The sequence below is a fragment of the Hippoglossus stenolepis genome, chromosome 23 (genome assembly GCF_022539355.2).
Source record: "Hippoglossus stenolepis isolate QCI-W04-F060 chromosome 23, HSTE1.2, whole genome shotgun sequence".
NCBI lineage: Eukaryota > Metazoa > Chordata > Actinopteri > Pleuronectiformes > Pleuronectidae > Hippoglossus > Hippoglossus stenolepis.
Window position 1 is genome coordinate 11,815,661 of NC_061505.1, and position 27,906 is coordinate 11,843,566.

General features: G+C 44.4%; 1 protein-coding gene across 2 annotated transcripts in view; it reads left to right on the forward strand.

Annotated features, from left to right (window-relative positions):
* The first annotated feature begins 12,585 nt into the window (after positions 1-12,585).
* Positions 12,586-27,906, forward strand: part of fgf11a (fibroblast growth factor 11a) — an 80,788-nt gene continuing 65,467 nt past the window's right edge. The window contains exons 1-2 of one of the 2 annotated variants that reach the window (XM_035149272.2): positions 12,586-13,000; positions 13,367-14,474. In XM_035149272.2, the coding sequence (XP_035005163.1) occupies positions 14,282-14,474 (193 nt within the window). In that variant the 5' untranslated portion in view covers positions 12,586-13,000; positions 13,367-14,281. Of the gene's footprint in view, positions 13,001-13,119; positions 14,475-27,906 lie in introns of those variants that run through there. The other variant, XM_047338907.1, reaches the window with a different exon arrangement.

Below are 27,906 nucleotides of genomic sequence, written 5' to 3' on the forward strand. Positions count from 1 at the left end.
TTAACTATTAACTTTGTTTCCCTTTTGTCCGGGTAATTCTCTGACAAATAATCACCTGCCCTGAAAGTCATTATGATTATATATATATATATATATATATATCACACATATACGTGTATAGATTTAAACAAAACAAGTTTAAATAAAATCTATGCAAACAGCAAAGAAGCTAACAAACACATTCAGTAAACAGGAAAAACAAAAGCTTTGTATCTTTGTATCCTGACCTGAATAATCCCGACTCTCATCAGCCAGGAAATCAGCTGCCAGTGGCCTCAGGGCACCGCCCACTCGGCGTGGGCCTTATGTGGCGGAGCTGATGAGCCGTCAGTCATGCCGTATAGAGGACTGTCCCCTGGCTGCTGCCATCAGATTTGTAATCCTCTGTGATAATGGCTAATCCAATTTAACAAGTCCCCACTGTCGGAGACTCTAACTATACAGCGCTTCATACAGTATGGAACATAAATATAGAATACACATAGGATATCACGCTGCGTGGAAAACTAACACACGCTCGCAGAGCTAATACCATCAAAGGCCACTGTGTCTCTCTTCATGTGCCAGACAGGCTGGAAAACAGTCAAGCACCTCCTATAGGATGGGAGGGGAGCAGAGAGCAAAGAGAAGGAGGCAAAAGTAGACTAGGTTTCACACCAGGAGACGTCATAATTGTTGGAATTAGAAAATGAAGACTCGCTGAGCAGCAGGGAGACACTTCCATATTTGCAATTAGGGCTAATTTACCCAGAGGGTCGACTGGGAGGCGTAGCGTTATTGTCAAGGTAACGCAGGGGTGAGATTACACAGACGCAGAGTATGAGGCAAAACCCCAGAGGAAGACAAAGGACGGGGAGATAAGGAGAACAGGGCATGTTGGAGAAAGAGTTGAGAGAGATAGAGTTATGAATACGTGTGCTGCAGCGATACAGTGGATATCATCCAACCATTGTGAGGTTGGCAGCGCTGGGCCGCAACAAGAGTGTCATTGTGTTTGTGGAGAATGCGGAAAAAAGAAGGAGAGGAACAGATCTTCTCTCACCGTGTCTACTTCAGAGGACGCCCCTCCAGAACGATGAAAGCCGCTCCACAGCTCTATCTCCCTTTCCCTCCCCATCCCTTGCTCTCCGCTTGCGTCCCTCTCTTTTCTCCTCTGTGGATCATGGCGGGCTAATCTCAATCTGTTTCGCTGTGATATCACACAACAGCTCTACAGCTGTGGCCGTGCCAGGCCGTTGGGCTCGCCGGGCCCCCTGCGCCAGCTCTGGCTGTCTGCTATAGCCGGCACTGGCTCATGAGCCCTGGCACGCCACGCACACACGCTACATTACAGTTCATCCAAACGCTCAGCTCCTGCCATTTTCCACACATTTTGGGGTTTTTCTTTCAAGTGCATCTTAAGCTGAGGTGTCACGCTCCACTTCCCAAAGGACAAGCCAGATCAATTAAGAAAAATAAGCAGACGTGTAGACACAGGCCTCTGGCGGGAACGTCCATTTACCGGCACTGCACGTGATCAAGCATCAGTAATGAAGACGCAGGCAGGAGTTGATGCGGTTCGATGGGTTACATTTGGAACCGGTACATTTTCCAAATTACACCAGTTTTTAGAGACAGTTTCAGTTTTTGTAGCTGCTGTTAATTCATCAGCAGTGAACCAGGTCTTGATGGGAGCTCCTCTGTGAACAATTGCCTAAACCCGTTTAATTAGATGTTACAGTGTGTGTGTGTGTGTGTGTGTGTGTGCCTGTAAAGTGTGAGCACAGTCTGTAAAACTGCCCCAGATGGATTTCCCACTTGTGCACACTTTTTAATGTTCTTTCAACTGTTGACCACTGCAGACTAATTACATTGAACCTTTGGAAAGGAAGAAATTACAGCTTTTTAAAGATAATTAGAACACGATCACATGATTATGATAAGCTCATTATATTAAAATCCTTTCTAACAACTGCACCAAGATTCTGCAACTTTATAATATTTTAAAAACTTTGAATTTAAATTGCATAATGTCATTGAATGTTGTATTATTCTGAATTTAAAATGTTTGGTACTAAGACAAGGGTTCACCTCCTTTTTTGCTTGTGGCCCCTTATTTACTGTGTTTACATGAACATTAATATTTAAATATTAACCTGATTGATGATTTCTCTCCTGACCCCTGGATGAGGACATTGAAGACTGTAAAGAAAATCATGTTAAATTACATGTCATCCTTTGGTTGTCTCCATTCCCCCCCCTTTTATCTGTATAGTGTCTCGTAAAGTGGAAATTACTCAGTAAACATGGTCAGGCGAAGGTAATATTATGGGGTAGAACTGTCACGGACTGGCTGGTGGGAGACTCAGTGGAGAAATAAACAGCGGCCTCCTCTCACACATAAAAGTGCATCTGGGCCACAAAGAGGAAGTCACTGTACATTCATTTGAAAGTCTACTAGTGACAAATGAAGAACGGCAAAATGTTGCAAAAACGCTTATTTAAACAAAAGCAGTGGTGCAGTGAACACATTATGATTTGCAAATGTTGATATGCAAATGTTGCAACTATGGTCGCTGAGAAGGCTGATGGGGGTCAGTCCGACCTTCTTCTTGTGGAAGAGGTAGATGTCATGAGTTTAAATAGTTAGCCTACGTGTTTAACACTTTGAGATACGCTTGATGTTTCAGTCTCTGCCTTCAATCAATGAAGCTGATCATAGCAAACCAAATTTCATGGAAGTCGGTTGAGGCAGTTTTTCCTTAATCCTGCTGATTAACAAACAAACCGATACAAACATAACCTATCTAGAAGTATTATAAAATACTTTAGTATTTAGTATTTATCTTCAATAAATGTGAAGACCAAGCATCCGCATCTGTAGAGAACTTTAGAATCCATTGTGCAACATCTCTTTTTATTAAGACAGGGTTTATATACGCATCACTGTTGATTGTATAACGCCTCTGACACACCCACCACACAAGAGGAAACAGGACCTTGGAGCCTGTTGCAGTTCGGAGCAAACACGTTGCTCTAACCCTAACCCCAGGAAGATGAAGAGAGCGAGAGGAGGAAGTGAGGAATCGGGCTTGTGGTTTGTTTGATGATGAGACACATTAGCTTGTACCACTCTGCAGGCTATTAGCCTATGAAGTCGCTTATAAAGATAAAAATTAGCTAAAAAAAACTAGCTGGTGTTTACAAAGTTGTGTTGGTTTGGCTAGCTTTTCATGAGCACAGCTAACTAGCTGATAGAGGCTAGCTGGTTAGCTATCATGTTTTCCCTGTTTCCCGTTGCCTTATTGCAAGTGACCTTGTTTATAAACAGGGAGTCAGCTGACAGATGGTGGTTGTATCACTCACATGTTTGTAGGCTGAAGGAACCTGGGAAAAGTAGGAAGTGGGAGCCATCATATTACAATTATGTTGCAGCAGCTATGGATAAAGCTGCTGTCGTAGTGATTATAGCAGCTTTTCATGAGGCGTTCCCGACTGGAGGTCGGTAGGAGCCGATTATCTGCCCAAATAATCCTGAAGTGTGAGGGTTTTATAAAACAATCGGAATGTTACAGATTGAGTCGGAGCCTCCCCGACCTCAAATCGTAAATATCAGGCATGTTTGATTTTTGGAATAGTTGTCTCCAACAGAAAACCGCACTAGCCAATGAGAGGTTGAGTTCTTGTACAGCTGCGGCTAAAGACGACGATACATTCACAATTCACCTGCAGCTAGCACTGCAAAATGTATGTCTTCTTCAATCCACACGACACGGGTCCTCCTCCATTTGTGATTTCCTTCGGAAGTCGCGTTCAATCATGCAAGTTTTCCACACTCCAGTTCAAAAAGGTATCTCTGTTTAGTCATAGCCCCATAAAAACTGTTCTTTAGTGAAGTTTTGTCAAGTTCAAGCACTTTGTAATTCTATTTTATTAATACTGTGGGCTTATTTTCATCCATCACAGTTTCTAAGCCAACTTCCTGGATCCGCTTTGACCTAGTATATTTGCAAGCACTCTGTTTTCTTGGGCAATGAGGTATTAATACCAACAAACAGACATTTTTTGATTTCACTGCCAAATGGATAATAAGCTCCTAGATTTGTCGCCGTGTTCCCAGATCTCAAGAATACCCAAGTTGTAATAAACCTGAATCATCCCTCAGCGGGAGCTCTACCAACAACAGCAGCTGTCTGTGGTACTGCGAAGACGTGATCCACCTTTTTCCCTGAGGGAAATGCACTGTTGCACAGAGTTTGCCTTTGCCCGTGAAACTATCCTCATTTCCCCCCTGTATTTAATCTGTTCTCCATCCGTCTCCCCAGCTGTCTGTTTATGAAAACACCCCACACATCACTGTGTGTTGATAGCATCACCGCAGCTGTGCATCACCCTCCTAATCACCCAGGAGAGAAAACCCTCACCAAACCGTGCACCGACGCACGCCGCTGCCATCGCGCCAGTCGCCAACGCTTTCATTAAAAAACAAGAATTACAGCTCGTTTTGCAAGGACACAGGCGCACAGCGGGGCACTGGCAATGGTGGGAAAGAACAGGGTTTTACCAGCTGTATAGTGTGTGTCCGACTTTTCCTGCATCTCTCACAGGAAGCAAAGAAACTTCTAATGAACAGAATGAAGGCTGCGGAGCGGGCGGAGGCCACAGAGCCGAGTCCTGAGCCGTGCTGCAGAGAGATTGTCCGCTGTGCTCGACTGGGTGTTGTATCTCCACGAGACAATGGGTCAGTTGACTGCTTCTCTCTCCATCTCCCTCAGTCCGCCGTGGCTCTTTAAGTATTTAAAGCTGCGAGCCTTTTTCCTCCTCCTCTCCTCTTTACTGTCAGATGGAGCGGGTGTAATGCTCCGTCCCTTGTCAGCTTCCTCCCCGTGTCTTTCTGTTTAGTTTTTTTTTCATCTTTCATTTCCTCTCATGTCTTCTTCCCTTAATCAGCACTTTTCTGTCTCCGGGCTTAATCACAGTGCGTCCTCTTGTCTGCTTGCTTCTTTGTCCTTTTAAAAAAAAAAAACATGTATTTAAAATCTGCCTTGCTTCTTTGTTGTCCTGTCACGTCATGTTTCGTCCTGTCTCCTGAACAGAACTTCCGTGAACCCTTCCCGTATTTAACCTCCGCTCAGGGTTAGGACTTCTCATCTGAATATTCATGGATGTCATCTGTGGCTGTGAGAGAGAAGGAATAACTGCTGATCAGCTCAGCTCGTTGGACCTCAGTGTTTCCCACTAATTATCTAGAATGTGACGGCTTGCCATATTTTAATTTGTCCTGCCACAGTTTCATAAGGAACCCAAATTTATTTTTACACTCACAGATCTTGGACTTGCTGGGTTGTATAGCTGTGTGCAGCGCTATTTGCTTGTAAATGTAGCAGTGTCGAACCTTTGCCTTACATTCAATTTTAATCTGTGAGAGCAAGGGGGCGAATAAAACAATTGCTTCCCGTGGCGAGGCGAATCCGCAGCGTGGCTTCAACTTTGGTGAACTTCGACCAGCAGTATTCGCTAAGATCTGTGTAGCTGTCACTCGTAATCTGTTGTGTGTGTGAGAGCAGCGTTCTTGCACGTGCACCCCTGCTACTGCCATGGATTGAGTAAATTCTGTGGGACATATTATATACTCACAGCCAGAGACACACGCACACACTCACACACACACACAGAGACACACAGCAATGTAGATGAGAGGAAAGGGCTGTTCCTTGATCCATGTATTGTTTCAGGAATTTACCAGAGAGCCTTCTGAACTGAGTCACTTTCATTTCGCTGTAATGGAGCCGTTTGGTGTAGAAGTGGCAGCCTTAATTGGCTTGATTCTTTAGGTATTTCAACCCCTTTTGTTCTTAAGTGTGTATTAAGGAGATCCTCAAGGGAGCAAAGATGCAAAGTGCTGTATTTTAGGTAGAAAATGTGTGTAGGTTTCAATATTCATGCGGTTTGGTCTAGGGCAAGCTTATTTACTCTGATCATCTCTTGTCAGTTACCTGTAATTCACAGTTTGCTCCTTTGTCCTTCACACCAAAGTCACGTTTGTGATTTGTGCTATTCTAACAACACTGCAGACGGTGGAAGGGCAGTTTAACATGTAGGTATCGCTTATAGACCCGTGGGTTGGACATGTGCAGGTCAGCTTTCAAGAAAATATTGTGGTTTTGTGGGCAGGGTGGGTCTACTAGTGACTCGTGGCCTGTAAATTATAAATAACTTACAGAAACATTGCATGTAATAAGCTTTGCATTATGTACTTGAATTGCATGCTATACTATGTTGTCCACCCCCCATCCCCCTCTCTTTATCGTAAACATATACTCACCCATGTGTTTTTTACTCCTGATTTGAATCTGTAGCATTTAAAGGGTCAGGTGAGTGCAGGTAAATAAAATAAAATAAAAACCGTGACTCGCACGTCACTACTGTGCAGGTAAAAAGAGAGGGAAGATGCTCCCGTTGCCTTTTTATATTTGATTATGACTTTTCTATGAAAGGGTCGAGTCATTTCCTGTTTAACGCAGCATCGCGTCCTCTGTCTTCAAATGGCTCCTGTGTCCTGTGCTCTGTCCTTTTTTCCGTCCTTCCGCAATTCATTTCTGCCCGCTGCCTGACTGACCAAATCGCATCGGTAAACATTCACGGCCAACACTCGGTACTTAAGAAAAATAATCTGAAATCACATCACATCGTATCATCATATCTTCACTTTCGCAGCCCCGATAGCTGATTGGCTGGCCAGGTGACTCCTCGCCACAGGCAGGAAAAACAACCTTGACCAGGCGTGATTACACCGTCCTCTCTCAGTAAATGTATTATGTCGCAGAAACGGTCCAAGGTCTGGCTTTGCTAAAATGAATGGTGGCAGAGGGTAGTGCAATATTTATGACACGGAAATAACAGGTCCTGCCAAACCTCGAACCTAATGAACCTCTTAGTAGTACACAATGTTGACTAGAGGCAAAAGGGCTCTGCTGTGCAAATATAGATATTTTGTTTAACACTATCTTATTGTTGAAACTGTATTGGCTATAATATGTGAAATATGAATTACTCTCAAGAGCTTTTGTTATTACACATTATTCAGAGAGACAAATAACAAAATTCGAACTAAATTTCTTTCTGTGGTCCCAGTCCAGTATGGCAAAGTACGAGTTGGTTCATTATGTCATTCATGCGTTTTTGTGTGCTTCTGTCTTCTTACTCGTCTTGTACTGCCGACACAGAAATGAGCAGCGGATTGCTTTAGTGCACCCACATTATCATTTTATGTGCAGAAAACCGGTGAAAATGTGCGAGAAAATGTTTGTTTTTCTCATCTTTACAAGAAGCGATAAAACCAAACCACCTCTTGTGTTCATTCGCCTCCGGAGTAATGCGGTGTCATTGTGCGAGTGGCCTGACGAGTTTGGATTTCGCGAAAAGTTCCGGCCCTGGCTCTGCTGGGTCGGGCTCCCGGGGGGTGTTTTCATGGGCAGCCACTTTCACTCTCTGGATGGTGAATTGGCTGACTGCTTGAATAGCTCTGTGATTGGCTGAAGTCGGAGTTAATCATAGAGAGTTTTTTTGCAACTTTTCAGAGGATCAGGTGTGAGGATGTTCAATCAGGCTTTTTTTCTAATTAGTTTCCGGTGGTGTGGCTGCAGTTGGAGGAGAAGTTTAAAAAACTGCTCTCGGTTTACTTCATACCCGCACTGATGAAATGTTTGGAAACCTTCATCTCTTGGCCTTTGGATCTGCTGCTCTGGGGAATCACAGCTCGCTCAACTGTGCTGTATAACCTGTGGACACTGAGATCGATTGCTTGCTGCATAGTTTTTCCTGCGAAGTGGCAGAAAAACTGAATTCAGTGCAGGAATATTGGCCTCTGCCACTACCAATTAAACTACAGTTACGTCCGGGCCACACTGGATGCTGAGCGGTGTGTGTGTGTTTCTCGCGTAACGTCTTGCTTTTGATTTTGGTGCCCGTGTTATCAGGTTGGAGCGGCCACACTGCCATTGAGTTTTGCCCTTTGGCCATTGTGGAAAAAAAATAATAAAAATACTAATAAAAAATCACTACTATATGATATTTTAGCTTTTGTGCATACATTTAATGGAATGTTTGTATCATCCCAATCTTTCCTTAATCCCTTTTTAACCTTTCTAATCGCATTAGTTTTGGAGTGTAGCAAATTAAAGTCTGTAAAAGTGTTATAACCCCAGGGGGCGCTGACTGCCAATTTTCACTGGTTCACCAGTTAATATTCAAGTTCATTTAATAAGCGCAACACTAAAGGCGAAAGTATTTAAAACCACGTCCACTTTTTGTCTCGCTGGCTGACATCCGAGAAGTGTGACGGTGAACATCCAGTAAAACGTGCTAAGCGTACATTAGCATCCTGTTCCGGCTTCGCTCGCTGTCGCCGAGAGGTTTCGTTTGCGGCATTTATGGAGGCCTAAGCTGCAGACACCTGCATCATGTGTTCATTAAAGTTCCCCACAGAAAGATATCAGTCCCAATTTGGGGCTCATTTGTCTCAGGCTTGTGTCGGTTATCAGGCACCGACTGACACACAGGGACGGTGCATTATTGTGTTATTTGAGGCAGCGCAGCGCCGCTGAGGCATAATTTACCAGCCTCTAATCCACAGTTGTATCAGGGGACGTGGAGGTGAGCAGGGGGTAGCGCACAGATGGAGCAACGTGCACACAAACACACACAAACTAACCCGTTCAGGTCGGCACAGTTCATAAAACACACAAATGATAACCATGCACTTTTGTCAGCTTTGACACGGCTTTGTTTGTGGTTTAATGGATGCACTGTGTGTGTGTGTGTGTGTGTGTCTTCATCCTTTTATTGGGTATATTTATCTGTGACACCAGGTCTCAGCAGGACATCGGCTGAAATATGAAGTCATAATGTCTCGGCGCCCTCAGCTCCCCACATGCACGAGCTGATGTCGAGATGACAAATCCTGAGCCGTGTGTTATATAGTCTTGTCTATAATGCACAGGCATGTTTGTTCTCTGTAGAGAGTGGATCCTTGAATCCGATGAATGAGAAAGACTTTCAGAGTGAGCTGATGTTGGGAGGAGCAAAGACGCAGAAGAATCATCACTTTGATTCTTGTGCATTTCCCTAATTTCCTTACGTAGCTTCCCCCCATGCAGTTTCAGCTGATAATTGTTTCCACATTCTCATTTTGAAAAGAACAGTGTCAGATAAGTGATGTACGGCTGCAACTAAAGATTATTTTTTAAATTGTTGATTATGTTTTCGAATTATTTATTTATTTATCGAATAAAAAGAAAAAAGCTACATTCGAAAGGGCCCTTCTCTATTGGGACAATAATGCTATCATTAACCTTAACAGATAACAGGAAGGAGGTGGAGATAAGAAGAAAAAAAACGTCAGGGTTTTTGAAGCCAAATGCGCCAACATGCTTTTACATAATGACCCTGAGATTAGACTGAGGGGCTAAACAGGACCCGTCACCTCTGCAGTGTCAGAGAGTAAAGTAAAGAGGATTACATGAGGAGAGATGGAGAGATGGAGGGAGGTGGAGACAATGAAATGAGTAACATGAAGAGGAAGAGATGGAGAGAGTCGAAAAAGAAGTTCAGGGCTTACCGAGATGGAGCAGTGAGCCAGTTGGAAACAGTTGGCACTAAGGGTCACTCCCCTACTCTAAGAGTCCTTACTTGTTGCCTCTGGTACAGTCTAATGATGCTATTTATTTTTACTACTGATGTTAATTTGAATGAGTTTGTCTGCCTGACTCAAACATGTACTTTAGGAAAATTACAACTTTAATATTGAGAATGAATATTCACTTTTTTTAAACACAAAGCCGGAGAAAATGACTTAGTGATAAGATAAGATGTTGAGGGACATATATGTTACTGTGGGAAGTTACATTACATGGTATTTTATTACCTATCCCTAATGTTTTCATTCCGGTTTGTCTTTCTGTCAGCTGAAGTAACCTAATAAAAAACTGCCTATGAAATTGTGTGGCGGGATGGGGCCTGAGCCAAGGAGGAACCCATTCAAATTGAAGCGCCTTCAGGACTAAAAACACGCTCCAAAACCTGAGCATTGTTTGAAAACGACCCCCTAAAACCTGAGGGTTATGAGAAATGCCAACGTTTACAGAAATTTAAATTCCTCAGCCTCTGACCCCCTTCCTGCACCCCGATCACTACTGCACAAGCTCTGTTTCCAAATGTGCAAGATGCCCTACACCCCATTAAACCAGAGTATAAAAGTGTGAGTCTGCAGGGAAGCTGCTAGCTTCTCCCCACAGTCTAGTGGACTGTCGGCCTCGGCACCGGACCAATATGTGACTTAAAAGGCAGAGTTGGAGGTGGGGATTGTGGGGTGTTTGGCTGTGTAAGGGGGAGGGATGCCCTTGGGTTGTGTTTGGGAAAGATTGGCCATGGTGCAGTAAGAGGACAGGACAGGGAGAGGGATAATTACTTTATTTAACAGCTCAGGAAACTGCAATACGGTGACGATAGGTGACCCGTGTGTGTGTGTGTGTGCGCGTGTGTGCGTAGAGGAAATCCTGCAGGGGTTTCTCTTCTCATTCCCTGCTAGCCCAGCAAAAATGGAGAGGGGGAGCCCCAGTAGCAGGTCTGCCTGCAATCGCAGAATCCCATTTTACATTTGCTCTCTCGGGGGAACGCTGAGTGCCGTAGGGCCGAGACACTGTTACTCTGCTGTCATCACAATTGAATGTAAACCTTGTATCACAAACAGGAAGGGATTTTTCTTTTGTCTTTTTTAAAGCACTGTGGTCACATTATCTCGTGAAATGACCAGTCCAGTCTGGTTTTGCAAGTGCACTAATTGGGATTAATATCAATTTTGAAGTTTGAATAAACACACTTTGAGAAGCTGTGGAGATGTCATTTGGAGTTAGAGGCAGTCTGACTGGTTTTTCCGCAAGGCCTAATAGGTGTTAGATTTAATAATTTATAAACTTTATACCTTTAAAAAGTTTAATTTGGTTCAAATGTTACGGACAAAATATTTTTTTTAAGAGAAATGTTTTGGCAGCATGCATAGTTGGTAATGTTCACAGCAATAAAACTACAAATAAAACCAACATGGAACTGACACATTCAACTTTTCTTTGGGAAAGACTATGAAAACCTGCTGTTTCTTCCCTACTGGCTATTACACAGTCCCGGTTGAAGACCAACAGTGACCAAGCCTTTTCTTTGGAGACCCCCACTCTTTAGAACCATCTCCCAGAGGAGATCTGTCTGGCAAACTCCTTCTCTTCTTTTAAATCTCTCGTAGACCCATTTTTATGGGTGTTTCTGTGTGATCTTCAAATTGCCTTTAATTGTTAAGAAAGGTCTATTGTTATCTTTAATCATTGGAAAGTGTAAGTAAGTACTTCTCCTCCTTGACCTTCTTCTGTATACCTGTCGTACTTGACATTGGTCTTGAATTTAATTCATTATAGTCTTACGAAGTCTTAAACTTCACTTGTTGAAACCTGCAGAAATCCTGCACCAGCACAGGTTTAATTGCCGGCTAACTTTGAGACTTGTCTTGCCAATCAGCTGGATTCATTCAGAGGTCCGTGAGTTTGACCACAAATTACCGTGTTTCTGTCTCGTTGTGAAATAGGAATCTAAATTGCGTGCGAATGGTTTGTTTGTCTCAATATAGCTGCTTCTATACATGCACTGAACTCCGGATAATTTCAGGAGATCATCTGGAGAGGTGGCTGTTTGTAAGAACTGAGAAATGTGAGAATACAGCAGATTAACCGGAGGATTCACCGTGAGCTAGTGGAATTAATGACGACAGTTCTTATACGCAGCAGATGTAAAACGGAAAAAAACAACAACAAGAGAATGCAAATATCTAAGGAGGAAAAAGAGTGGCCGACAGGGATGTCAACTCGGAACGACAACGACATACGAGAGCTTTTGGGGATGAGACCCAAACAAAAACACGTAATCTCCGCAGCAGAATTGATACGTTATGTCCTCCCTCCTCCATGCTGGGATTCCAGCTGACATTGGCCCCCCCCTCCAGCACCCCTGCACCCCTCAGAGGATGAGCGATAGAGATAATGGATGGACGTGTTATCCAAAGTTTGCATGCAATCACGTTCGGTGACGTAATCTTGCCAAACTGCGTCCTGACCGTTTCTTCCTCCGTTAGACTTGATTGTGTGCTGCACGTGCATGCGTGTATGTAGAAGTGTGTGTGACTGGCTGCTCTATTAACAGATGCGGGGGTGATGTGACGGCAGTGACGCAAGGTCCTGACTGACTCAGACTGTGTCACAGCATCTGTACGTCCTTGTCGTTGCTGAAGGAACAGCACTGACAACCTCGCTCAGTTTGTCTCTTTAAGACAACATCACTTCAGGGTGGGAGGGAGGGAGGGGGGAGGTTGGGGCATCACCCCAGCCCCGACCCGGCCCAGATCAGCCTTGCCCGGTGCAGCAGGGGGTGATGAAGAGAATAGGGGAGACTGGGGAGGAGGGGACTTTAAACCACAGACGTTGATGGAGGGATTTGAGTGAGAGAGGGGGAGGGAGAAAGAAGAGCAAAGGGGAGGGTTTAGGGAAATAGACTTGAGAGAAGGAGGGAGAGAGAGTGTGTGTGTGTGTGAGAGAGAGGGAGAAAGAGGGAGAGCGAGCGTGTGAAGCACACTGCCAGCGCTCACTCTGTAATGCACTGTGAACAGGGACAAGCAAGAGAGTCGCACACACACACACACACTCACATTTACACACACACACACGCACACATGCTGCCTCTGTCACACACTCTCACACCCATACACCTTCACACTGTGCTGCTCCTTCACACACACGCATGTACACACTCCCCCACACGTGTGCGCTGAGGCTGAGAGGTGTCTTGTTCCGGGCAGACGCACACTTTCCCCTCACACACACATGGACGCACACTGTGCAGCTGGACACCACAGAACAAGATCGGACGACTGTCACCCACCGGTGGAGACTCTCACATGAGCGCCGGCAGGACACCATCTACAGTAAGGCATGGCTACCTGCCAGCACCCCCCCTCCCTTCCCTCCCCTCTCCCCCTTCACCTCATCTCCTCTCCCTCCCTCTCTGTCTCCTTCCATTCATTCATCCCTCGTTCTCCCAACTGCGAGGTGGCATGCCTGGCTGAAGGACACAGCGCTGCGCTCTGCTGTGGTGTAACGCGCTGCCGAGAGAGTTGGAGAGCCCAAGCCGACAGAGGGGATAGATAGACTCACTGCACTCCCTCCCTCTGTCTTTCTTTCAGTGTCCCTGTGTCTCCATTCCTGTGCTCTCTCGTTTATGAATGTCACCTCTATCTCTGGGAAATGCTGGATTTATCAAGCCGACTGTCTGTTTCCCCTTCTTCTCTTAGGGTGTGGGTGAACACAAGGGTGATGCCAGTGGAGCTTAGAGGGAACGAGCCGCACTCTGTCCAGCAGCATCTGTCCGCAACCCTTTATCCTTGTCCCAGCTTGCGGAGCTGATACCTCAGGTCGGATGGTCCCTACTTCTTCTACTTCTTTCGCTGTGACATTGTTTTGAATGGAGACATTTTTCAGGTGAGGAAGAGAAAGAAAAGGAGCAGCAGTGTGTCCCGACAGTGTCACTCCTGTTATTTTGGAGAGTTGGTATTCGGGCGTTTGTCATCCCCCTGAACCGGATCAGGTTCTGATCTCCAGGACTGAATGTGATTTTATTTTATTTCGTTCTTTTTTGTTTCACAAAAAAATGTCAACAACGTTGTGCACGGTTCTGTTGCTGAACCCTTTGGCACAGGATTGAGTCAAACTTCAGAGGAGCCAGGAGAGGAAGGTAAAGGCAGACTTGGACTGGGACGGAGGCATCAGAGGACAGTGATTACATTGCACTGGTTTTTGGGTTGATAACGACATGACTTGTCTGAAAAGAGGAACAGCGACGTACCAAGGCTTCACCTGAACCTGACTCCAAACCAGAAAACAAACGGAGAGACATTTAAAGGCAAACGCACATCAATCCAAACCTCTAAGAGCGAGAGTTGTCTGTTTTGGCTGGGCCTTTGTGGAATCCGCCCCTCTTTCCTCCACCTCCATCTCTTCCTCCCCTCATCTCCCTCTTTTTCTGCCTTTCTCCCTGCCGCTACGGTCCATCCTCCGAAGCCCCCTCCTCCGCTCTGCACCCCTCCCTCAGCGGTGCTCCGTCGCCCTGGGTGAGCGGGAAGGGGGGTGGCCCACGGTACCCCCCGACACCTGGGCGCCACCGAGCCGCCAGAGGCTGGTGAGGCGGCGGAAGGGTCAGCCCTGGGAAGATGGCCGCTCTCGCCAGCTCCCTCATTCGCCAGCGCAGGGAGGTCAAGGACCCCCAAGCAAACCGGCAGATCGCCAGCAAGCGCAAGCCGTGCCCAAAGAGCAACAAGTCGCTCTGCCAAAAGCAAATCCTCATATTAATATCCAAGGTTCGACTATGTGGCAGTCGAGGGAGAAAACTGGAGAAAAGACCAGGTGAGTTCCCAAAGGCCGTTCTCATAACTTCTCTTGTTTTCCAGTTTCTCCCTTCCTTCCTGCTTGCTGTTCATCTTCCCCTCTTCTTTGCTCCATTTTCTGCCTGCATTGGATAACTGGATTTTGATGGTTGACTTGCCAGACCACAGATTAATCCTCAACTGTAAAGCCTTAATGGAGAACATCCACGACTTGCAATTTGTAGTTCAGGACTTAATCTGAATCTGGGAAACATCCCAGTCCATCTTCCTGGTGGCTGTACACAACATGTCCTGTATTTATGGTAGTACAGGAAATAGACAGAGCGAATTCCTGCTTTATTGCGCACGGATCTGTACCAGAGGCGTGACCTATCCTGAGCTGTGCCTGTGTTGATGACTTTGTTGAGGTGCATGTCAACACATCCACACGCAAGCGGGTAATCTGTGAGCACACAACAAAGTTGTCTCATACATACGGTGATTTACGGTGATATAAAAATGTCAGGAGGCGTCTCATTTGCAATTCTGGGAGCCATTACTCTGCCTGTGCTTCCCTCAAGGCAAGCGAAACACGGTGTGGCCTAATTTATCTTGTGTGTTTGTCTGTTAAATGTAATTGGAAAATTGTTCATTGAAGCTAAATTAGACAATTACATTTGATTTATGTAGAGTTTGGCTCAAAATGACAATCACCATATGCAGTACAGACAAAGATACCGCATGTATTGTGTCGTAACAATAACGTTGTTCCTCAGAAGTTCTGTTGTCTCAATGCAACTTTGTGACTTTATTTTGAAATGCATATCTATTTTAAAGGTATGACAGGCAGGACTGAGCAGTAAACACAAATACACACATACACACTGACACACAAACACATTTGAGTCGGCAGAGCTGAGTGATTGGATTGCACTCATCAATTTTGGGTGATCGTATTGCGATTGGCCGAACCACCTTGAGGAGGTCAGGGACACATTGTAGCCACATTGAAGTGAAAGTGGGATTGCATTGTCAGTCACATAAAACCACCAGATGAGTGGACATGAGTGTTCATGCACAACTGTTACTCAACAGCGAGGTAGCAGATAGTCAGCTGGCAGCCATTAGCCGGTAAACACATGAAGCAGTCTTCTCATCAGTCCTCAACTATGGATGTGATGCAACTCGCAAAGACGAGATCCATTGTCAAAGACAGGTCATCCCCATCTTTTACTCTTCTTCTTCTGTTTCTGGCTACACAGGGTGTTGTTTTCACCGTGTGTGTTGTGGTGGTGTGTGTGTGTGTGTGTGTGTGTGTGTGTGTGTGTGTGTGTGTGCACAATATAACAACAACGAATGGATGGATTTTCACCAGGCTTGGTGGGATTATAATGTTGGGGGTTATCTCCAGTTTAATAACTTTTGGAGCTAATCAATAACGTGTTTGTGTGTGTGTGTGTGTGTGGGGGTGGGGGTGGGGGTATGCATGGTATGCTCTAACAGCAGGACTGGTGTTAAGTCGAGGTCTGCCTGCTACTGTTTATTAGGCGAACCCACGCAGTGACAGCGGCATCTACCAAGTTAGCTTTCTTTATTTGTGTACCTCCTGAATGATCTTGTCCTCACCTCACCATCCTGCAGACACGTGTGCGCCTTTTCCCACATCTGCCTTTCTGCAAACCCACATACAGTACAACCTCTGTGAATTGGTGTGTGTGTGTGTGTGTGTGTGTGTGTGTGTGTGTGTGTGTGTGTGTGTGTGTGTGTGTGTGTGTGTGTGTGTGTGTGTGTGTGTGTGTGTGTGTGTGTGTGTGTGTGTGGCTTTATATTTTATGCTTCTGCGTGCCAAGTTCATAATGATAATTATGTGGGGAACCTCTAATGTGGGAAGCAACATCTGCCATAGAGGCAGCTGCACTCTATATTGTAATTACGGGTGTAAAATATGTTGGACAGGTCATGGCAGTGCCAGCTCTTTGGAAAAAGGCCACTCGTGCACCATACCCATTGTTTGAAACCATTTTCATCCTAATGGCCTCAGTGCTCCTCACACTCTTATGGATTAATTATGGTAATTGTGGCGACGAGGTATGGAATCTGTGGTAAGACATGCCAGCTCCCCCATTTCAGGCTTTTACCATCACAGGAGTCAAGGAGGAGTTAAGTCTCGCGTGTGACGTTGTGCGTCTTCATCTTTCTCTCAAGCAGTCTCCGTATGTGCATTCATCTTATGGAGGGCACTGCTGACCCCTTCCCATGTGTGTGTGCACGAAAACTGCTGTCGGTGTGTGTACATCCTCATCATGTGTGAGTTTCTCCCTCCGTCTCTGAGCTTCAGCCTGAGGCCACAGTTGACCCCTGGTCGGGAATAAACAACTCAAATATTCCTGAGCCTCCACCTCCTCCTCCTCTACTTCCTCCTCCCATTCCTCCTCCTCCTGGCAGGGCTTCAGAGTGGCCTGCTTACAGCTTGCCTTCACTTTGCCTCCAGCTTGCCTCCATTGTTTCTGCTGGCATTGTTTGGCTTCTATTGGCCTTCTCTGCACATCCAATGGCTTACAGTCTCTTGCATTGTGTAGTATTTTGGTTGGTTGCCATTGTTTTCAAATGGCCTCCATTCTCTTACTCTGGATACCTTCTGCTAGCTGATGTTGACTCTTGACTCAAATTTCATCACGAAAATAAGGACAAAAATTATATAATGTGGGGACCTATACATAGTGTTTTACAGCAACTACTAAAAAGTAGCATTTGCTGTTTGCTGCTATTTTCTGCAAGGAGAGACGCACTTAATAGCACCAGAGCAATATGAATGCACTCAATGGAAAGTTTCATCATATACCAGTAGTGAATAGGCAGCCTTCTACATCAGTGCAAAACCAGTACAGGTAGTACTAGTACTAATTGCAGTTGTCTCAGAGCAGGGGCGAAGTTACACTTTAGAGATTGTGCTTCCATCTTGTTTTTTGTTTTTTTTCAACCATCACCCACCTTCACCCTTACTGTGTTTTTTGGGTTGAGAATGCTGCAGAGATATTCTGATGCGTTTTGTATTTTAATGCATAAAGTGTGTGTGGCAACAGGAAGTCACTTATCACTTATTTGACAACAAACCTGAATAAGAATTAAAACTTTGAGACTCGACCTGTGTCTGCTCACATGTGCTGGGCCTCAGATCTGGTCACTCTTCTTGCAGACCTGCCAGTGTGTCAGCCCATTGTTGCCGGACAGTTCAGGTACCCTTTGTAGTGTTGAAGGCCATGTGAGGTGAGCCGGGGAGGGAATTGTACCTAAAAACGTATGTGTGTGTGTGTGTGTCCTTAAACATTTGCTACCTACCTGTATGTGTCCCTGCATGACCCACATACCTTCCCATCGTATGTCCTCTCTTACACTCTCATCCCACACACACACACACACACACACACACACACACACACACACACACACACACACACACACACACACACACACACTCTCTCTCAACCCTCACCTAACCCATACTAATGATGCCCCAGCATTACAGCCCACTCAGCTTATAACAAGGTCAGCTTGCCCTGCACACACACACACACACACACACACACACCACACAAACTTACTCAAGTTTAGCTCGACACACATCTTATGTCTGAATAGAAATGCACTCACACTTGCACAAATACAAACAGAAAAATACACCCACACGTTCATATTCACAATATCACAACAAAAATAAATAATGAGATTTCATGATAATTTAGGTAGAGAGTGTGGAAGGGAGATAATTTTGTCCCGGGCTTTGTGGGTAGCGTGCTCTGTGTGTGTTGGGGGGGGGGGTCTGATATGATCTAATGAGGATGTTAAGCCGCCTATTCGATATCAAAGTGAAACCAAAATAGCTTGTGTTGTCCTCTGACTGCTGCTGTGGAAGCCCTCCTCTCTTCTGTTAACAGGATAGAATAACACTCTGAGTTGTTACTGCAGCACGGGGCCAAGTGTTCATCCAGCTACTGCAAATTGGTTTGTGTGTGTGTACGTGTGTGTACGTGTGTGTGTGTGGAAGAGAATATGTGCACGTTTGAGTCGGAGACAAATGACAAATGACAGTGTGACAGTAGTCAGCACACCCACCTCGGCCACAGTCTGAGATTGTGTGTGTTTGTGTGTGTGTGTGTGTGTGTGAGAGAGTGTGAGGCTCATTGTTGTGCCGTGATTCATCAGGACACATCAGCTCCTCTCATTAACACACACTGATTTATCAATAATGTGTGGCAGCGTTTGGAGAGCACACATTGAACCGGGGCGATTTACTGCCTCATAGACCGGACACTGGACAGGCCCCACCAGGGAGGACTATATCTCTCTCTCTCTCTCTCTCTCGCTCAGCTTTCTCCCTTTCTCCTCCTTCCATTCAGTCCGTCCTCTGACCAGCTTTCTCCTCCGCTCCCTATCTCACCTCCCTTTGTCCCGCAGCTTTGATCATCCCGTCCCCTTGCCACCCCACACGCTTGTCTTCTCAAGGACATCTGGCTTTCTTGTAAACGTCTCTCTCCACCTGTGTGTCTGCCCGTCTCTCTCCACTTGCTGTATATCCCCCCCTGTCACTAATCATCTCGTCTTTGGGCCAGTCACTTACTCACTGGATGCTACCATGGCAGAGATACTGTAGCTATTGTGCTGCCATGTTACGTAACGGCCGTTCTATTGTTAATGGCTCAGGAGCTAGCGTGATGCAGGTCTAATGTAATTTGTTTATTATTCTTCTCATACGAGATGCATCTTCATATCTCTGCCTATGGATGAGAGCCGTAGTTTTGGTTAAGGAAACAAAATGGAATTTTTTGGAGTGTTATTAACAAAATAAAAAAATCATTTTTTCAACGAATCTGTTGTTTTCATTAATTGAACATACGACAGGAAAATTAAATGCTTTGTAAATTTCAGAACTGACAACCTGACAATCAACCGTTGTTTCACTGAGAACCCGAGGATGACTTCTCGACTCTGACGTACATGTATAGCACCACACATGCCTACTGGCTTGTGTGACATATTGTGAAAAGGCCAATGTACAGCATGTGTAACTGAGGAATAATGATGTGACTGTACTATGAGCCTAAACGTGCTGCGCTGACTCACTCCATGCATTGGCTGTTCAGTGTTGTCTTCTCTGTAGCACCCAGATAAAAAATGACAGGTTCACGTTTGAACGCACAACAGTTCCTTCCTCCTTTTATGCCTTAGTTGCTGCTTCAGTAGCATTTTGGGGGGTTGGTCGATCTCTCTAAATGCTTGGGGTTGGTACAAACCTTCACTTCAACTCAAAGATGGACTGAGAGATTTCATATTCTTGTCAATGTGATATCTCAGGAACACCCAATTTAATCACATCTGGGACAAACATTCACTGGGATTAGAGGATAACCTGATTAGAATTTGGAGGTCAAAGATCAAGGTCACTGTGACCTCACAAAACCCTTTTTTCCTCAAAAATCTTTTGGTACAGAATTGTTTGGACCAACAGATTATCTGATTAGATTTGGGTGATCAAAGGTCATGGGGTTATGTTTTTAAATATTGCCACGTCCTCACGCTGTGCATTACTTGACAGCCGCTGTTGGTTGTGGCAGGTCTCTGTCTCTGCCAATGCGACAGATGCTGCGTATGAAATGGTGCCTGGAGTAAATGATTCAGAGATGCTAACATTTAGCCTATGATGATCAATGTGGACTTTCAGTGTCGGCCCTCCCAACCAATTGATTTATGGAGCCAACCACTATTTGTTTTGCTGCAGAGCACTTTTTGGATGGGCATCAATCATCATTATCAGACAGAATGGAATATTTCTGGTGGCAGCGCCTCTGTGTGTGACTGTGTGTGTGTGTGTGTGTTTTCTCTTGTATTTCAGTGTGAGCGAAAAGTTTGCTTGTGTATGTTTTACTAAATAAGTGTCTAAACTCTCTGTGTGTGTGTGTGAGAGAGAGAGAGAGAGAGAGTTGGTGGGGACATGTGTTTATGAGCGCTGCAGTGCCCTGGTAGGAATGAGGTTAGCTGCTTGGACTCAATGTGGCGCATTCTTGGCACGGCACGCCACAGCCCGGCGCCGAGAACACCAGAGTGTAACGAGAGCAGGGCAATGAAGGTGAAGGGTTTCAGATCTGGAGACGTTGCTCTTCAAATGACCTCCAGCTGACACGCATGCACACACATACACACGGGGCTCATGTACACATCCATTTATCTATAACGGCACTTGACATCTTATTTTGCATGAGACAATTTCCACTCTGCTGGGATTTTCTGTCTTGAGAACCCAAGTAACAAACGACTGGCAAGCGTTGAGTCAGCATCTTGCCCCCCCACCGCCCGCCCAACCTTGCCTCCCTCAATGTCACAATTCCCCACAGGAAGAGCGCATTGTCCCTTTAATCAATTCCTGTTGTCTAAATCGCAATATTAACATGCTGAGGACAGTGGAGGCTGCTTTTTTTTTTTTAATGCAATCAATTTGTCGCATGGTTTGTGTGCGTTGCGCGAGTTGAGCTCGACGTGTGTCACATGGAGATGTTGGTTTGGGACACACACACACACACACACACACACACACACACACACACACACACACACACACACACACACACACACACACACACACACACACACACACACACACACACACACACACACACACACACACAACTGAGACACAGCATTAAAGCCTTCTCACTAGATTCCAAACACGATATAGAGGCATGAAACAGCATATATATTCACAACAGCAATAAACAGATAAGCAGAGAGACACACACACACACACACACACACACACACACACACACAAACACACACACACACGCACAAACACCACCCTAAACACTTCAAACCTGCTGTCGAGTGATGCTCGAGAATAAAGCGGCCTAATGGGAAAAGCCTGTGTGTGCATGCTTTCCTGCTTGCGTCTGTATCTGATTACGTGTTAATTTACTTTGATCACAGAGACCGTGGCACCCAAGGGTGGTGTCGGATTTACTGACAGGTGTTCCGGGCCGACAGCTCAGCACACTGTGCCTCAGTCTCAACGTTTGTCTGTGACAGAAAAGATGCAATGTATCTTATCTCGCCCTGCGACAATATATTTGTCACATGAACTTTGAAATATTATAATTAGGAATACAACTTTGCTGATAAAGAAATGTAGAAACTCTCAACATTTCAAGTCTGCGGCTCCAGTAGAATACAAATTCTTTAGCCTTTAGCATGTAGAATAATTGGAGATCATTAGCTGCTGGCAGCTGTAAAAGTGGATGGTTGGTTAACTTTAATGAGTAGAAACTGGCCCCACTCGTTCAGTGACTCACTGAAATACACCTCATGTAGTTCAGATGAAGCAAGTGTAAGTTTTTGAAGAAGTTGTGATTTTGCCTTTTTAAAATTCTTAATGCTTCAACTGCTAAATGTAGGTTTATTGGTGGAAATATTTTTGAGAGAGTTATATGTATAAAGGTCCTTTTGCTGTGAGCACCACAAATACACTTCCCTTTACCTCCATTATATTAGGATCTCTCTTTTTATATCAGGCTCTTATATATAGGCTGTTTTTATATAATTTGGGTGAACTTTTAAATTAGTATTCATGTTCTCAGACTGTATTCAGAGTATGATTAGCTTAGAAACTGGGCCGAGAGCTTTGTTATTGACAGAGATTTAATTTGGGTATCAATCCTTCCACCACGTGTCAGACAACGTGTCCAAATGCCCCCAAAGTTTTTAAAAACAGATTTTCATTCGTCATATTACCTTACTTTGCTTGTAGAGAAAAAAAATTGAAATATACTGTCTTTGCAATGGAAAAACACACAGAGTAAGGTGAGCCTCTGTTTTTCAGTATATTAGAGCGAGACGTGATATTATTTTTGCTTGTTATGGTTCTATTTAGCTTGTAAAATCAATCTTCTGATGAAAAGAGCTGCCATAATGTCGGGGAAAGTTACCATGACAATAGGATCAGGTTGGAGATTACAAATCTGACAGAGTGTCAACAAAAAGCTATATAGATTTCTTTTTAAAGTGTCTTTTGAAAGATTAGTAGAGGTAGAGTAGAATTATGAAATATGTAGGATCACATTTGACACAAGGCTCACTTTGAGCTTTACTTGGGCCAAAATGTGGGGGGGATTTTGACCCCTGCTGCTTCAGTTTTTATTATCGTTTAAAAAATATATATAATGTGAAAGTGCATTCTTTGTTTGCATCATAGTGGATAATAGTGTATTAGCGTATGACCATCTTAATGGAGCTGATCTGATGTTATTATTCTGTGCAGCGGCACAGAAGGCAAATCCACCACGCGTCCAGTTTTTGTTGGCTTTAAAAACAAACACACACAGACACACAATATTTATATTATATATAACATATATTATATAATATATAGATATTTATTCCTGTGTTTAAATGGGACCAGGTTATTATGTGTTTGTTTTCATACTACGTCAGGTTCTGCCAACTCGCCTTTTTATTATGTCGGCCTATCCCTGGTCATCTCTCTGCCATTCTTTTATTTCCCCTCTGTCTTGTTTCCTGTGCAGCCCTCAAACACGCACGCTGCAGTTGCTGTACTTAAAGTGCTGTCACCCAGTCAGAACATGAATAATACTGAATAATGTAACTTGCGTGCATTTATAGACAGACAGCAGAGGCGAGAGCTCCGACCATATAGGGGAAATCCATTAAGTTGCAGTGTAGAGACGGAGCAGACGTAACACTTCAGGCATTCACACAATGTACATGCACACAGGCTGCGTAGACAAATGCAAACTCTAACAGTATCTCTCGTTTGGGAGAGAAATTTGGCAAATCACCGGGACAGGCAAGCAGTTTACATTTGCAGCGCCTCACTTCCTCACACTGACTGTAAACACACAGTATATAAACACACACACACACGGTGATGACATAAGAGCACATGGTGCAAACAGAGCTGGGATCTATACTGTATCAACCCCCTCGGGGCATGGTGAGCTTTCAAAAGCAAATGTGTAGCTGTTGAATCAGGACCTGCAGCACATACATGAGTTCTTTGCGTCAGGATTTGTCATGTGTTTGATGCTTTTTGAAAAACACACGTTTGTACATTTGTGTGTGTGTGTGTGTGTGTGCATGCGTGCGTGCGTGCGTGCGCGCACAGGGCACCTTGCTGATTCCATCACCCTGTCTACCTGTGTGTTGTCCCCCTGTGGTACAAAAGCACAGGTGCGTGATGTGTCCTTCACTTTAATGTGCTATCAATCTGTAAAGTTGGAGACACGCCAGCCTCGCCAGCCCTCTACATACACACGCATGCACACAGCCACCCACACACTCACAGGACGTTCAATACTTACTCTAGAAATGTCTGTCTCAGAAGAGATTTTGCGTGCAGATGAGAGGAGAAGCTCCTTTTTAAAACTGGGGCTTTACCTCCGCCATTAAATTATCCATCATGCAATTACTCTCCCATTCTGCCGAGAGGGAGCCAGAGGAAGAGAGAGAGACAGACTGAGAGAAAGCCCCTCGAGCCGTTCATCAAGTCTGGCTCCAAATCTAACATCTTATTAGTCAAGTACAATTTGTTGTTGTTAAACCTATTTTACTGTTAGCTTTTGCCTAAACCAAGAGATTATATCATGAAATAATAAGCTACAGTCACATCAAGATAAAGTTTAATGTTTGCCCCCGGAAACAAAGGGGAATTATCACTACCCTGATTGTTGTAGGCTCATCATAAATTAGGCCTTAAGAGTGAACATTAGACCAAATGACTGCAGACAGATTTTACAGTTAAACCTCCGCTAATTAAATAAAAGTGGCTGCTCACAGAGAATAGTCATGCATACTTCATTTATACAGATAGAATCTTTAGGCTCAAAGTTTTGTTTTTGCGAATAACTGTTATTCATCTCAGTTGTCTCCTAAACACCATTTTCACTTCTTGGCAGCTGTTTTCGGGGGAAAAAACAGTTATGAACTAAGTGTTTGTGGACACAAAACCAGAACTTAAAAGGAGAATGACTATGATTTCGGATGAATGTTTAGGGCTTTTGTTGTCGTATCGACTCGGGTTCGGGGAAGCTAACTAGTTGCCATCCGGTCCGGTATTGTCAGGTTCGGTTAGGCAGATGGACCCAGGATGCAGAGTTTAAACAAAAGTGTCCTCTACTGAAAAAAACAAAAAGCACATGGGGGAAAACACCAGAAGCTTATGAGGAGATGCACAGGACGGGAGCTCAGGAGACAAGGGATACAAAAAGCACACAAGATTTCGACAGGACATGAGACAGGAGATCACGACAAACATTACGACGACGAACCAACAAGGACAACGGGAAGCACAGAGGCTTATATCCACACACAGGGAAGGCAGGGGTAATTGGACACAGGTGGAACACATGAGGACTGGTGCGGACAATCACAAAGACAGGAAGTGAAGAAAGAAAAACACACTAGGAGCAGGGCCTACAAAATAAAACAGGAAACAGAACACGGAGTGGGGAAAACCAGAGACACAGAAACAACAACCAATACAAACATAAACACAAGGATATACATGAAACACAAGGAGGTAATAATTAAACAGAAAACACTCTTAATAAAGAGGCGGAAAAATAAACACACTCAGAATACAAAACCATTACAGGTATAGGAACTGGTGCTTAATGATGACATGTCGCTTGTTTAGAGCTCTGCAGGAAAGAAGGGGACAAAAAAATGTATCATGTTTAAAGTTATAACCCTTAGTTTGGTCTTGGTTGATCCTGTGACACCTCTGGTCACTGGTTGTCATAGTAACTAGTTTTACTGCACAATGCCATCAAATTTTCTTTGAGACCTTGTTCCAAAAAGCTTGATGAAAAGTTATGTAGGTTTCAGATCACAATTATTTTCTTTATGACACCAGCAGTTGTCTTCCATGTTACGAATTACACTTTTTGTATGTTCTACTATATATAGAGTATATATGCTATTTTTAAAATGTTCCTAGCTCCTTAAAGCAGCATGGGGTAACTTAAACATGCTATATAAATTCCAGCTATTATTATAATATAGAAGCAAATATTACAAGGCAAATACAGTGGAGATCACAGAGACAGTATTGCCCATATAGGATTTGATATGATGAAAATCTAAAGGATTATAACTTTAAAAATGATCTTGTGCCTTGTATTAAGATAATTTTCATCATGAATCCATGTGTGAAGGTGTGTGTATTTACTGGTCGCTCATTGCACAGCAGTTGACAGATATTGGGAGAGAGTGGGAGGACTCACTAAATCCTATTTATCTTCAAGTTGAAAGTTCTATAAGTTTGCGGGGAGTCAGTTAAAGGGGACATAGCATGCCCATTTTACCACAAGTTGATATGGTTCCTTGGGGTCTTAATGAAATGTCTGTAACATACTTTGGTCAAACTACCACAAGGATCATTTCAAACAGCACCCTTTTTACCCTGTCTAAAACAGCCCTCCACAGAGTGACCTGTTTTGAGTGCCTGTTCCTTTAAATGCTAATGAGCCAGCTCCCCCCTCCCCCCTCTCCCCCCATGATTTTAAACGATATAAATTACATATTTTATATGATATAAATGATCAAATATGCATCCCATACTTTGTATTCCCTTCTGTTGTCCTGGAGTTTTAATTTTCCCAATCACATAATTAAATGTCCCCCTCTGCCCATCCACTACAAGCACACAAGCAGACAGACAGAGAGAGAAAGAGAGGGGTGGGGGGGGGGACCATCATTTACCCCCGAACCCCGACATTCAACGGGTACAACAACAAGCGGAGCCAGGCGGCTGCGTGCTTGAGAACGGCGCTGCGAGTGTGGGGGGCAAGGCCATGTAGGGAGACTTCCAGTGTATTGTGACGACACAATACACAGGAAGCTCATTCCAGTCACTCAAGCATGACGTTTCTGACTTAGAGGAACCATAACAAAACGCGCGAGTGTTTTTTTTCCAGAGTTTTTGGGTTGGTAGACATGCCAGATACCCACATTAACGTGTAGAAGCACTAACAAAGTGGAATTTTCATGATATGTCCCCTTTAAAACAATTTCCATCCATTTACGTCTAATTAGAGAGCTTGTGGTTTCATGGTGGATTTGTAGAGAGACAGAGCCGCCAGGAAGTCCTGCTCCAAATCTTCGCGAGTTGAGACGTCGCGAGCCCCTTAAGGCCGTTGGGCCATGAAGGACAGCCATTCACAGATATTTATCATCATTATTTTAAAACCATTTCAGCTTTATTAGACGTTTTGAAGTGGTAAGTGACGGGATGGAGCAGCGGTTCTGTGCTGACATTCACAAAGGTCACAAGACAGATTCAAACCCATGATGCTGTCCACTGTGATGACTCATATCTCGAGAACGTCTATAGCTCTCCCCCTTCATGTTCAATGCATAAATAGATATATTATCACATGTATTCATGTTCAGTGTGTGTCATGTAATCCATTTAAGGACATGCTGCGATGGAGGCCTGCAGCATTAAATCCTTATAATGAAACCAGATGATATGACTTATTCAAACAGTTCTCATCACAAATTCATGTCTCACTCCTAAATCAAGGCTCAACATTTTGAAAATTGCAGAAGATCAGTTTTTAAACTCAACCCACCGCTTTCGTCAGGCTGTACGCGAACATATAGCGCAGCCCTGTGAGTCGCCGTCTGCCGCAGAAACAAAAGGAATAATCGTACACATTTCTTCTGGAACATGGAAGTGGACGGATAAATGATGAGCTGACAGAAACGTAGAGCGGCTCAGTGGCTGAAATTAGAAGTGACAGAGAACAAGCTGGACCCAGAGAGCTGAATCCCAATTAGACAGGTCCGTCTCAGATTCGTATGTGCACACGCGTTTCATTTGTGTGACTCTCTTGCGCGTAAAGGACTCGGCTCGCGATTCTCCCGTAAGCTGCCTGCTCCAGACCAGCTGTCCCTCCGCTCTGCCTTCTCTCATCAGGCAGTGGTCGGCCTTGCGGCTGCTCGATCCATGAGGGACATGGACTATGTGGCGGGATGCCATCTTAGCACCCTGGCAGAGAGATGGGGCCTTTTGGAATTGAGAGACTTGGTATCATGTTACCTGCTGTCTTGATTTTTCGTACATTCATCATCAGTACAAACTCCATAGTTAAGTACTTCACGCATGCAGATTAACCCCTGATTACTGTGAATGCCTTGTCGTGTAATATCAAAGCTTAAGCCCTATAGGATACAACATCAGTAGATAAGCAGGTTAACTGATCCATATGTATGTGCAAGATAGTTTCATGATACCAAAAATAATATTTCAGTGTCTTTCTGTATCACAGATGGAGTTATCTCACAACAGGTTCCTTTATGCAACATCACCAACAGCAGGCTGCCATTAGATACAGTTTGGATCTTAATGCATGGAAAGGCGTTCAAATTTACCTTCGGTGTCACAATCTATCGGCAAACCAGCA